This window comes from Trachinotus anak, unplaced genomic scaffold (assembly GCF_046630095.1).
Source record: "Trachinotus anak isolate AG129_WGS33_773 ecotype Australia unplaced genomic scaffold, CSIRO_AGI_Tana_v1 ptg000023l, whole genome shotgun sequence".
Lineage (NCBI taxonomy): Eukaryota > Metazoa > Chordata > Actinopteri > Carangiformes > Carangidae > Trachinotus > Trachinotus anak.
The window spans coordinates 3,743,919-3,757,437 of NW_027273874.1; the positions used below are offsets into that span (position 1 = coordinate 3,743,919).

Sequence of the window (13,519 nt, forward strand, 5' to 3'; positions counted from 1 at the left end):
CGAGCGGGCTTCACTCTGCAGGGAACAAAGTGTTCGTTTTATTTTAGATCACAGCTCCTGTGTGGGCTCAGGGTCAGAGAGTGGCGCACTGTGGAGGGATGTATGAGGCGTGCTTTGAACTGTGGTCATGGGAGTCTTCGTAAAAACAACGGGGCCGTAGGTGGAGGTTTTAGGTTCGCAGTCGATTCAGCCACCGGAGCCCCTGCACAGCTTGACGAAAACAAGGGTTGTGTGTGTTTATTTTTTATATATGTGCATTTTGGCTGAGTTTCCTGGCGCGTGAATGCAGGATGCCACATCGGCTTGAAAGTTTGAGGGTTCCTCCATCTATGCAGTGAAGAAAAAGTATAGGACGGACGGGATGTGTGTGCTGCTGTATGATCGCATGTGTGCTCTCAGCATGGGCATGTGATCAGCAATCAGCACAGGCATCCGGCACACAACACACAACGGGCTTGATGGCACATGATTTTTTAATGTGTTTCCTCTCATTCCCGATCTTTTCCCTGCAACTCATCATCCGTAATCATCGGTCTCCCCCCCGCTTTTGGTGCGAGGTTGCTCTTTGAATCAGCCCATCGTATTTCACAAACTTCAGCAGGTGGGAAATATGAGGTGTCCGACCGGTCCGACCAGGCCGGGGCTAGCTGGTTAGCATGCTAACTTCAGCAGAAGTAGAGGTAGAAACAGAAGCAAAACAAGAGGGTTGCTTTCCACCTCTGGAGACAGATTCTGTTGAGAAAAGACGTGAGGTTCGATGCTGAACTTGAAACTTTTCCTCGAGACTAGTAAGTTAACCGCTGTTTATGCTAACGTTGTCTATGCAGCAATAGCAAAACTAACAAAAAACTTCTTTAAGCCTTATTTAAATTTCTTTTTACGACTCTATCAACAGACAAGAACATCGCTGGACTTTTTTTTTAATGCTAATGCAAAATTCTCCCTTTGTACAAGCAAAAGAATGTAGTCATGGCAAATAAATGATGGTTTGAACTGTTTGCTATGTGATGTTTTTGCAAATTACCTAAATTCTGCAGTTTTTTTTTTTTTGGTTATCAGGGTTTGGTCATCCTTATTTGTTTTTGTTTGTCGTCTTGCAGGAAACTCAAAATGAGTTTGCAGGGTGGACAGAAGCTTAGGGACAAGGTGAGGAGTGTGGAAAGAACTGGTGGATCAGTCCCTTTAGGCCTCACAGTGGAGGTTTTCTAGATATATGCAACTGGAAGGACACCAAGAACAGGGGGGGATTATACCTCCTATTTGTCCTTAGAACTTCTGGGTTATGTTGCTGACTCAGGAACCACAAAATAGATGGACAGATGCAGCTGTAATAGTAAATGCTTTTTGCAACCCTAATCCCTAGGAATTATGTCCATATTGGGCAGTTTTGATTTACGTCCAATGTCCTCCATGCTCTACCCCAGGCTCCCTCAGGTTTTCTCCGGCCAATATTGTTTCCAGCCTTTTCGCACTGCTGGACTCTGCATTTGCATACACAGACAGCTTTGAAGGTAGACTCCCCCGTGATGTTGTTTAATTAAGGCTTTTGTGAATCTGAAAGTCTGTGCATGTCAGTAAGTGAGTCAAGGCAAAGGTTTTGAAGAAGCTGTTTTTTTTTTTCTTTTCCCCCCGCGATGCCTTTGCGATCAAGTGCTTGTGCAGAAGTACTTGTTTATTTCATGTTTATGCAGAGCTCATTTAGCTCCTCTCTTTCTCCCTCAGGCATCCCTCCACATCCCAAACACACACACACACATACTGGAGAGAGAGAGAGAGAGAGGGAGAGATGGGGGCTAATTAAGTCAGAAATAAGACCTAACCTCCATCTTTTCACTGGCTTATGTGAACAAAAACAACAACAACAAATAACATCGGCTGATGGCCGTCCATCCATCTGTCCATCCGTCTGCCCCTCCGGCTAAAGCATGATCACAGTCCTGGCCATGCACTGTGCGTGATCAGAGCTGACTGAAGTCTGCTGAACAGGCTTTCCTCTCATCACCAGATCACATCATTATTTCATCATTTCTTTCCTTCATCTGTTCAGCCCCTCTGTCCGACCCTCTCTCAGTGTGAAAGCCTGCATTATGTCCAGAGTCAGACAAGGAAATTATTTTCATGGTGTTGAAAAAACATACAAAACTGACAGAGGAGGTGCTTGGCTGTCTGAGGTGCAGACACAACAACCATTACATCTCACACAAACAGCAAAACCACTAAAAAAAAAAATAAATACAAAACTGAACAGAACCAACATTTCAAGCTGGTTTCATCAACTTTTCTGGAAACACTAATACATTTTTTTTTTTTTTGAAATTTTACCCCTGCAAACACATATTTGAGAAAGGGCAGCTGTGTAGACAAAATAACCCAGCATGGTTTCAAAAAATGTTCCAACGGGAGCAGAAATACAGATTCAGGTTTTTTCAGGACAAATACAATGTGAACTACAAATTTTACTATTTTTGTGTAACCACGTTGGACAACTACAATATGCACGATAATTATGGTTTGCGAAAGATTGGGAAGGTGATTAATAAAAGGATCATGAATGAAACTCACGCGTCCCTCCACCTCCTTCACCTTGCTACATACAGGCTTCACCACTTCCCGTCACTTAATATAAGTACTGGATGGTAATTATTTAAAATAGGATCATCCGGTCTGGCTAAAATTCCTGCAAGCTAATTATGTAAAAAAAAAAAAAAAACAACATTTGGTTTGGACATAAATAGGCTGCACCAAAAACTGAGTCATAGCATCTCTTTTTTTTTTTTTTTGTTCTGTTAACAATCAGTCACTCATCTCATTTCAAAGTCTGCCTGTCCTACAGTACGTTCCCGCCCTCCGACATCCCCTGAGCTCCACACCCACAGCTTCAGCCCACACACCTTCTCCCAATTCCCTCATCATCTCAGTCCGAGTACACACACAAGCCCTTTAGCCATTGTTCACTGCTGGATTATCTATTGTCCCATCCAGTCATTATAATTCCAGCCCTCTTCTTCTTGTTATTCTGCCTTCTTTCTTGGGTTTCCTGTGGCTGACCACTGCCTTGTTTTCACTTCACCCATTCTGCCTGTTCTACCGACTGAAGTCTTTAATTTAATCAAGTAAAACTAGAGTTGAGTTAATTTGTTTGTGTTCTATGTTTTATTAATAAAACAGCAAAAATATATTTCTTACTTTGTGTAGAAAATGTTTACACAGCCGCCCACAATTCACCCCCAAGTACCATTTCATCTGACTGCACACTTGTTTCTTTCTTTGGTGATTTAGAAGCACATTCACCTCACGTATTTGATGTCTGATGCACAAAGAAACGTTTTAAAGGAACAGGTGCAATGATCGAAACCTTCAAGTTTTCCAGGTAACTGAATAGCAAAAAAGGTCAGACTAATGTGACTCGGCTGAACTCGGACAATCAGCTGACCTGAATAACTTTAATTTACAAGGTAATGAAAACTTCCTCTTCCATTGTGTAACTAGTGTAAAACTATAAATTCTCTCTCTGCAGGGGAAGGAGATCGAAAGCAAGAATAAATGGTAGATTTGATGTCGGTGGCACCTCTGAGCCGAGCGGCGCGGTTATTCAGAGATGGGATGAGCGCACATTATCAGGGATGAGCTGCTCTAACAGCCCACCCAGCCAGCCCCCTGCACTCCTGCATTGTTCCAACACGCTCTGACTCACAAAAAGCAAAAATACACTGAGACCTCAGGGCCACGGTGCCTCCTTGCTCTCTGTGACTCACAAAGCTGGACTGCATTTAGCCAGGAACATCCGCCGCCAACACAGCCTGACAAAAGAGCTGGAGAGCTGCGTTCATCCTCCCGCTGGTGTTAAAGCTGAACTGTTGAGGCAGTGAAGTAGACACTGAGGTATTATGAAAAGATACATGACATTATACAGAGACGCCTCAGGAAATTGACAGATAATGAGACTCATTAAAGGATCACATTTGGTTTGATTACAGTTTAAGAGACCAATTCTTTGTATCCTAGAGAATTATTATCTTTTTTTAATCTCTACATTTTCTTTCCAGTCTTTTAGTGCAAGTCAGAATCAAATCTTGCTTGTTTTTGCGATCCACTCTCATGCCAAATCAAGTCTTTGGAGAGTTCAGGCCATTTGTGTCCGTCTCAGCTTCATCTGAGCAAGTCTGAAGTCAAGTGACTGGGGTGCTTCATGTCTCTAAATGAGACTTAAATGGTTTCATTATCCAGGTGAAAGTGAGTCTTTACGAAGTCAAGTCTCAAGTCTATGAGGCTCAAGTCTTTTGAGACAAGTCAATCTCAAGTCTCAAGTCTATCAGAGTAAGTGAAGTTACTGGGAGCAGGTCCAAGTCTGAAGATGTGTTGAGTGAGTATCTGAAGAAGCTAATTTGTCTCTCTGGTCGACGTCAAGATAGAAATATGATCGGGTGATGTCTGGAGGCAACAAAATTTAAAAAAAATTACTTCATTTTGCTTTAATTCTGTCAGATAAGTGAAAAGTGGGGGTGTTACTTATTCATACATTGGCTAAAATCAATCTGCAGCTATTATTAGAGTTGGTGTTTAAGTATAAACATAATTAACCCCGGGGCCATGATTTTTTTCTGTGATTACAGCAACGTGAGCCAACGAGCTGGAACACATAAAGCCTGGAAATGCACTTTCTCCTCCGTGATGAATAGGTGCCTGACATTTTAGGCCCAATCATAGTGCAATCAAGGCAAAGCACTTGAGCTAAGCTACGACAATTCACTGCCGGCAATTTACCCACAGTTCCACTTGTGCACTTTCAAATGACTAATCCTATGAATTGCCACAGAGAACAGCATGTGCGCAACACATAAATACATGGTTATGGAAATAATGAAATCCATTGTGGTGGAGTGTATAGTCTTGAATTTCCCTCAGTCCTCATGTGTGTTTGTTGCGTTGCTGGTGTTTGAGGTCTCGTTTTTGGTTTTTGAGTCGCGAGGGAATCTGTTTGTTTATGTCTGAAAGGCTTTTGTGTGCATGTGTAAAAGCCTATTTATACATTAACAAGAGAAGTAATGCATTTGGGTGCACGATGCAGGCCTGTGTGTTTGCTTGCGCGTTGTTATGGAGTTAAATGTCATTTTGTGAGTGGAAGCCTGATGTCCCTGGTGATTGGACATTTTGTTCCCCACGCTCAGCTGTTTCCTGTAATGCAGGATAGACCAGATAGTGACTACCAGTGTTGCTAATAACAAATTCATTAAAGTAGTTTACACATTGTTGTAGTTGCTGAACAAACCGACCTAACACAGTGACATAAGGTAACATATATACTGGCTTGGACAAACCAAAGAACATACAAGGGGGTAAACACAGATGGACGTGATGCATCAGCACATGGTTTCCCAGAGGACGAGAAAAGATTTTGATGTCTCAGAAATAAATAAGATCTTATTTGGAGATCACTGAATTCTGACTTGTTTCTCACAAACCCCTCCTTAGGAGAAATAAAGAGCAAAAGAAGAGATCAAAGTCTGAGAAATCCATCCTGTCCAATCTGAGGATAAGAGGAGAAACACAAGAAAAGCAGGAGATCTTATGCTGAGCTTACAAGCCTTCGTCTGATCACAGTCACAATTTCAGGTGTTGTGCAGACTCATTTATAAGCCAGTCAAGTTTTCTTTAAGATCTTACTGTTGTCTTAAGAGCTGATCATTTCAGACAAGTAAAGATCAGAGCAGTGAGAGAGAAAAAAGACTCTTAGATCTTAAGATCTTAGGAATTGAGATAAAGAAATACAAAATAAATTGTCAAAATTTCATATTGATCGTAAATTGAGCTAAATCGCATCAAAGAAAAATAGAAAAGAAAAAGAAGAGATCTTATTTTTGTATTTTCCTTTCTTCTGGGTTGACCTCTGGGTTGGCCCAATGAACCGGCTCCAGGATTTGAGAGTCCTCAGCCTTTTGCTCCACCAGGAAGGTAACCATGGTAACTCAAAGACAAAGAAACAAATCCTTAATGTGACAGAGTGATGTTAAAACACTCCACATAAAACAATGAAAGGTCAAAAGCAAATACACAGATTCGAAATCAAACCAACTGTGTGACATTAATTGTTTGTGGTTGACTGCAAATGAAACGAACATGTGTTAGTAACAAACTAATGAGGTGAAGAGGGTGGATTGGGATCATATCACCATGTGGAGCTGTTGCACAGTTGTGCTTCACTTGCAATTTTTCATTTGCCAAATTAGCATTTACTTAGCTGAAATACAAGACTTTGTAAGACACCTTTTTATCATGTAGCACCAAGTCAGACATACCAGGAATAAAATAAAATATAATAATAAATAATAAAACTGATAAAACAGTGTTGACATAAAAGATATTTGCAAGTCAGCTACTTAGGAGAATATTCACTTCCAAATGGTTTAGATATGTTTTGCTGACACTTTTGTGTTCTGCAATAATATGTAAAATCTGCATGCAGCTCATTCATGACCAGTGTGGTAACTAATTACTATATGCAGCATGGCGTCCTATCATTATTTTGTATCTGTGTTTCCCGAACAGTGAAAATTAGCAGAAGGGAAACCATAGCATTCCCTCCTGCTTCACAGATTTTGGAGCACTGACATTAGCACTTAGAAAAAACAGTCTGTGATATGTCTGTAAACAAGAGTCCACGGACCGTGCCGGTGGCTCTGGGAGGCTGTGCTTAAATGCTAACATTACTGTGCTTACATGCTCAAAATGATAAGGCAAATATGAGTTAGAGGGAAAGTCAGATCACCAAAGTGATTACAATTCATTCTGAGGGAGACAGGAATGTTTTCATGCCAATGCAAATGATGGGTGCTGAGATATTTCAGTCTGGATCAAAGTGGTCCACTCACATACCTAAAAAATCAATAACCAATGAAATAAGCCATTCATTATTATCAATAAATATAGGCATTTATATGCACACTAAAGTGAATTTCACACATCATAGATGCTCAGACAAATATAGACCTGGTGAGTAAAGATGTCGGAGTGAAGAGAAGAGCAGGGATCGAACCTGTTGCACAGCGGACACTGGTGGGTAATATTGAGATCTCGCTGTCTCTACACTGTTGTTCAGTATTTGTCTTGTGAAATATCTCTTTACGGCACCTGACTCGCCGAAGTTTGTTTCAGGAGGAGGTAAAATTAAAAAAAGGTAGTTATGTTATTATAACATTACTGTAACTATGAAGGTGCTACTTATGATTACCCACGATTATATGGGAGATAAGAGCAATAAGAGAAAGGCGACAGAGAGGTGCTGGGGCAGTCGGGCCACCTCACAGCAGACTGAGAGGCGGAGAAGGGCACGGCGTCGTGATTGCTTCAATCACAGTCATATCAAACCCGTTGCTTTGCATTTTGTTTTTGTCCCTGTGAGAAGCAATTTGTTCATTCATTTAGGCAGACGTGCTGGATGGAGGCAATTTCAAACAACTGATTGCAGGCTGAAATGTCTGGTTTGGGTCTTCAGGGAAATAGAAACCATTTAGAATCAGAATCTTAATTGAGCAACTGTCGCTGCGCGTTACATACCGCTCTTGATGAAGAGTGTGCGTGTGCATTTCTCTAATATTCAGAATAATTCAAGTCAGTGCATATTTGAATAAATCTGCACTGAAAAGAGAAATGGCAGTAACAAACACACATTCAGCCCCAGATGAATTGAAATCATTCAAACTTTATTTGTCACGTTCACCACCCATCATTACAAAGCTTTGCGGCCCCTAGCTCTGATTGTCGCTAGCCATTTGTTCTGAGCCCCGTCACACGCCCCAAACTCTTCCACTGAACCACAAGGTCTCGTTCTCCTCGTTTCACAGATAAGCTCATAAACAGAGAAAATAAACGAGCAGATCAAAGAAAATGCAGTCAAAGAATTATCAAGTATTTTTCACCCAGTGACAATGAACTGTTTCTTTTTTACTTCCCTGCAACATAAAGGCTCAGCAGAGGCCCCAAATTGCTCGGACACCACGAGTAAGAAGCCCAGTTTCATTTTCTAGTAAAACAAAAATATAAAACAACAGCTTTACAATGTCACTCGAAAAGAGAAGGGCAACTAATGTTAAGTCGATGAGATTTCAGAGTGCTGTTTTTACAGCCTCTCTGGCATTTTCAGAGAGGAATGGCAGACTCTTAGACATGACAGCATGACCATTACCGAAACTCTCTCACAAGAAGCAGAACAGCCAGGCGAACAACTCGAACAATCAAAAGAGCACTTAAAAAGACTCACAGCAAGGGAGAAATGGATCATAAATGAACAGTTGAGGGGACACGACATTTTGTTCAGCTGGCGCCCAGTAAGACACAGACATGGGAGGAAAAGCATTTGCAAATACTGTACCTATTCTGATCTACTACAGGAATACGTTTGAGCGCCAGTTTATTACTGTATACTCAATATACTGTATGTGTACCTCATAATATCCCAGCATTGTTCAATAAACATCAGGTTATCAGCAATCAGTAATCATTTCAGGTTCCGTACCAGTGCTTATGGAGACCCAACATGTTCAAAATAAAGTTAATAAATCAGACATTATAAAGTAGCCATGAAAAAAATACAGAAAAACCCATGAAATGGTGAAACAACCCAATAAATCTTCAAAACTTTGGGTTGACGCAGGATGAAATGACAGATTTCTGGTCGTTTTTATTTCATTCCAACAGTTTTTATTACAAAATTTGAGTCAGACCCAGGCAACAGCCAACCACCAAGCTGTGGTGGCATTATTAAATGAAACAGAAACTGGGGAAAAATTGTGTTGTCATATAAAAATAAAACTTGGAATGAAACAAAAATGACCTGCAATAAACCCTGTTATGGTGGAAAGAAGCAGTATGAGAAAACATTGCATTATAACAAGGTGATTTAGAGAAGTCAAAATTTTATGACTATATACTCTGTTGTTTGCATTTATTCTCATGGCTATTAATTTAATAATGTCTTATTTATTTATTTTATAATGAACACTTTGGGTTGCCATAAAAGCTTAATGAATGACAAACAACACAAATACAGTGTTTTCTTGTTATTTTACAGCACTTTCAAATGAATTAAAATACAGCTGAGGATCAGCATCAGCAGTAAACTCGTTTAAAGAATAAGTTTGACAATATTCTGTATTTTTCTTGCTGTCAGCAAATCTCATTAAAAGACCAACACAAACAATGAACTGATCATATTAACAAGTATATATAAACAGTTAATTCCTCTGTGCCACAGAGATCCTTTGTTGCTCAAAAACAATTTAAAAAACACAAATGAGCCACACTGTTGCACTGAGTGACATGTGCTTTCATTACAATGCACATGGGTATTGTAGTTTATTTTGAGTTGATCCCACATACACCATCCTGCTGGCTTAAATGCTCACTTGAGCAACAAGCTTGTATCCATCCACAGCCGGAAACAGTCCCAAACAAATGCTTTATTCATTTATTTTTGAGTAACATTTGCTAAAAACTACAGCGCCCAGCTGTTTTAGGAAACTACTGAGATTTTTTAAAATATGAAACTATATATATTTGAGACCTGTTTTAAAAATGCCTTGGTGAGGAATCAATGCGCTTGAGGCTGAGTGCAGCTAACAGGGTGAGGAAATTGGCAGACAGACTTCCGTACTCTTGTTTTTGGTCTTTTCTTGGGATTTGTTGACAGAAGGAAAAACATACAAAAATGGCAGGCTTATCCGTTAAAGTGAACTGAGCCAAGGTGTGTAGCTTTTACAGTGTATGTGCCTTGGAAAAAATATTACACATATCTGAACACAAATGCCTGTAAATAAATAAAAACTACTGTGCATCTCATGCTTTTAAAGCTGAGGTTCCCCCGGTAAGTTCAGATAAGCACACTTTGAATTCAGATATTCACAGCCACTTCATAAAATATTGTATTCTCTGCTCAGGTCTGCCCCCCCCCCTCCCGTTCCACTTTTTATTCCTGTCGGAGCAGCAGCGGTTTGTGTGTTTATCATTATTGAAAGTTACAGTGTGACGGGCTCCAACCGCAAAAGCATTTTGTGGTTGAGCACTTAAGCACTGCAGAATTAAAGATTAATTTTAAAGCGACTACACGTGTTTCTATGTGCGGTTTTCAGAAGTGGTCTTTGTAGTTCTGCATTATGTAAAACTTGTTCCATCGCTGTTGCCTTAAGTGGTGGGCTGAACATAGGATGGTCCACTTCCTAGATGGTAAAGCACAATTTTTATCCAGTGATTCATGAAAAAAAAAAACAGTTAAAAATACAATAACAGGACTCTTTAAGTCCCAATAATAAATAATACATAGTTTTAATAAATCTCACACGCATGATTTCCTTTTGTTGCCATGCCAACTTGGATGGCCATGAAAAAAAAAAAAAAACATCACTCACACTCTCGCACACTCACACATACATACCCAGACATCCTTCCTCCGCCCCCCAGTTACTTACCAGTACCCTGCTGATCACTGGAGGAATAAAAGAACATAAATGACACGTTAAATATGAGCAGAATGCATTAAAAATGGATCACAGCTGAGATAAGTGATGACATTTTAAGATCCCAGTCAACCCAGCTGGACCACGAGCCTTAAGAGGCTTTAAGCATTCGACATGATCACTCTCGCTTTGTCCTCCTGCGCTTCTGGGTTCAAAATGAGCAGCTTCCGTCTGGTCCATCATGTCCTTAATGAAAACGTACAACCGTGTAACCCAAGCACATGGGCCATAGGAGGGCTGTGAGATGAGATGATTAAATATTCAAACACTGCAACCCACAGGCTTTAACTCTGTCCTGTCAAGTTGTTTTATGGTTTTGCTTGTGCCAGTATGATGGGGTTGCTGGTAGGTTATTAAATCCATGTCTTTCATAGAGAGTTCTGGCCTGGAGATCTTAGTGCAATAACACCCAAGATTAAAAGTAAAACCCCACATCCTGAAACCTTGCCTTCAACGTAAGGTTTCTACAATGCATGATGGGATCCCAGCTTGTGGTCCGAGGGAGACTGCAATCAGAGGTGAACCAGGGTGAAGAAAGCAAGATTTAATGGCTTCTCCCTAGACTGAGGGCCCGGCCAGAGGGTAGCAGCGGGGGATGAGAGGATGGAGGATGGAGAGAAGCAAGCAGGGAGGCCAGAGAGGTCAGCTGAAGGCTGAAGAGACACAGACTTTATGTGTGAGTTCTTTCTTTCTGTGGGTCTTGGTCATAATGGATGGCCAAATTGAGTATCCAGCGGTTTTTATGCTTACCCTCTGGTTAAGGTCTCCCACTTTTGCTGTGTATCTTTTAACCCCCCTCTACCTCCATTGCTTTAAGATCTAGAGTTTGTAAGAGACGAAGAAGAGAAGAGTTGTTTATTGTGCTGTTGTAATAATGGTTGGGGGTAATCTCAGTGTCTGTCTGGCCTCTTAGGAGGCTCTTTGGAGACCTGACAGCTGATCCCTTTACGTCATTATGTCTCTCTCAAGGACTTTAAGTGGCATATGTTAGTGAGAGAGAGCAAACGAGAGTTCGAGAAACAGAGAATGAAAGCAAGTAACATGATACTTTACCAGTGTGATACACACAAAGCCCACTCTGTGCCTCACAATAGGCCTGATATCGCCACTTCGCTATTGAATCCTGGTTGCACATAACAGATTTGTTTCAAAGAACCACTTTCACCCTAAAACCCTCTCCCATCCGCCTTTGTCGGGCGTGAAGAGGTGTACAACTGAGCCGAGTTCCAGTGTGGATTTCTCCCACCCTTGTGTCTGCCAATCCTGATACTGTTTCGCAGACCAGAGAGGGGAGAGATTCAAGTTCAAGTCCAGATATGTCTTACCCCCTTTCCCTCCTTTTTCTTAATTTATTTTTATCCCAAACTCTGTCTGGAGGGGACAAGAAAGACATTGATTCAAGAACAACCCAGACTTTTTCCAAGGACGCCAGTGTTTCCAAAACCCCCCACCAGCCAATCATAGTCTTGTGGATCAGGATGGGTAGAACGATGCAGTCTGTTGGGCACTCACATTATATTCAAGTCTCTGCTTTCCATCCAGGCCCATCTATGAGGCCTGGGTCTGTGAGGATTTAGACCTGATCTTTGTGGTCCAACCTTGAGTTCCTGCAGCAGGCTTTGAGGTGGCAGTGGACCCTGTTCCTGAGGCAGGGCCTGGGGCTGCAGGAGGCTGTTGACTGCGGTGCACTTGAGAATGCCGAGGCAGGACTGTACGTATGGGCTGCTGGAGGGGGTGTGACTGCTGTGGAGACCGGAGCTGGTAGCTTCGACGGTAGCGCAGTGATTGGGAACGTAGAAGAACCCGTGTGTACTGGACCTCTGGCATGATGAGCTTGAGGCAGAGCTCCTGGGCCTGACTTGAGAAGCCACGGCTGAGATTCACTGGTAGATCGTAGCCCACAATGTCGACTTTTCCACTAGGCTGCCAGGGGCGGAGATCCTTGTTTTTGATCTGAGCTGCTGAGCGGAGAAGCGGCATCCGTCCACCAAAGCAGCTTCTCATGAGCCTCTCCTGGGCTCGACGAAGAAGTCGTACCTCCCTTGCCACACAGGCCGGACCCAGAGCTGACAGCTGGCGCCACAGCGAGGCGTTGAAGTGGTCATAGAGACGTGCATCTAAGGAATTCCAGGCACGGATCTTTGCAGGAAGGCCTGGTGTCAGGCTCCGCTTTGAGCTTGGGGTCCGCATGTTGAGTTTAACATACAGAATGTCATCCAGATCCCAGGAGAGGAGATGGCGAAGGAGAACCAGCGACTCATCAAAGTACTCAGCAATCATCACCAGGGAGAAAACCCGGTCTACTTCTGCAACAAAGGCCCGCGCATACGCCACATCTGTTGCTGGGCGATCCTTGTCTCCACCCAAGTCGAAGGTCAAGGTGTTGCGTGCATACATGGAGTCCTTTTCATCTGGCCGGTAGTAGCGCCAGGGCTCCTCTAAGAAAGCCTCCAGGGAGCCATTGGGGACCCTCTTGAAGCTCTGACAATACTGGTTGTAGTAACTGAACAAGGATTCAAACATGGAGCCGGGCTCTCTCAGTATTGTGACATATATTGTGTCGTTCGGCATCAGGCGCTGCAGCTCTGCCTTGCTGAAGCGCATGTGGCTGGTGATGATGTTTGGTGGCAGCGTGTGCGGATGGACAAAGTGAGAGGTGAAGGAGCGTGGGTAGCAGAACTGGTGGCTGCAGGCCTGTACAGGCAATGCCACCGTCAGGTTATTCCGCTCCGCAAAGCGGAAGAGCAGATTCTGCATGGTGGTGCTGGCTGTTTTGTGGGTCTTGAGGAAGGCCACATTGGTGTGTTTAGGTTTCAAGCCTGGGGCAGGGTGGGAACGGAGAGCAGGACAACCGAGATGGAAAGCCTCCATAGTCCTGGAGAAAGGAGAAGAAAACGTAATCACTTATTTGAAGCTCCATTAGCTCCGGTAAAAAGGAGCAGCCACTCCAAATAAAATCACGACATTAGAGACATAAGTGCACAGACATCGGACAGATAATGGAAGAGACA

The 13,519-nt window shown here is 42.4% G+C and overlaps 1 protein-coding gene across 1 annotated transcript in view; it reads right to left on the bottom strand.

The window, feature by feature from the left end:
- Window positions 1-7,679: 7,679 nt before the first annotated feature.
- Window positions 7,680-13,519, bottom strand: part of gal3st3 (galactose-3-O-sulfotransferase 3) — a 31,278-nt gene continuing 25,438 nt past the window's right edge. The window contains exon 3 of the mRNA XM_071459782.1: window positions 7,680-13,383. Within this exon, the coding sequence (XP_071315883.1) occupies window positions 12,057-13,383 (1,327 nt within the window). The 3' untranslated portion in view covers window positions 7,680-12,056. The remainder of the gene's footprint in view (window positions 13,384-13,519) is intronic.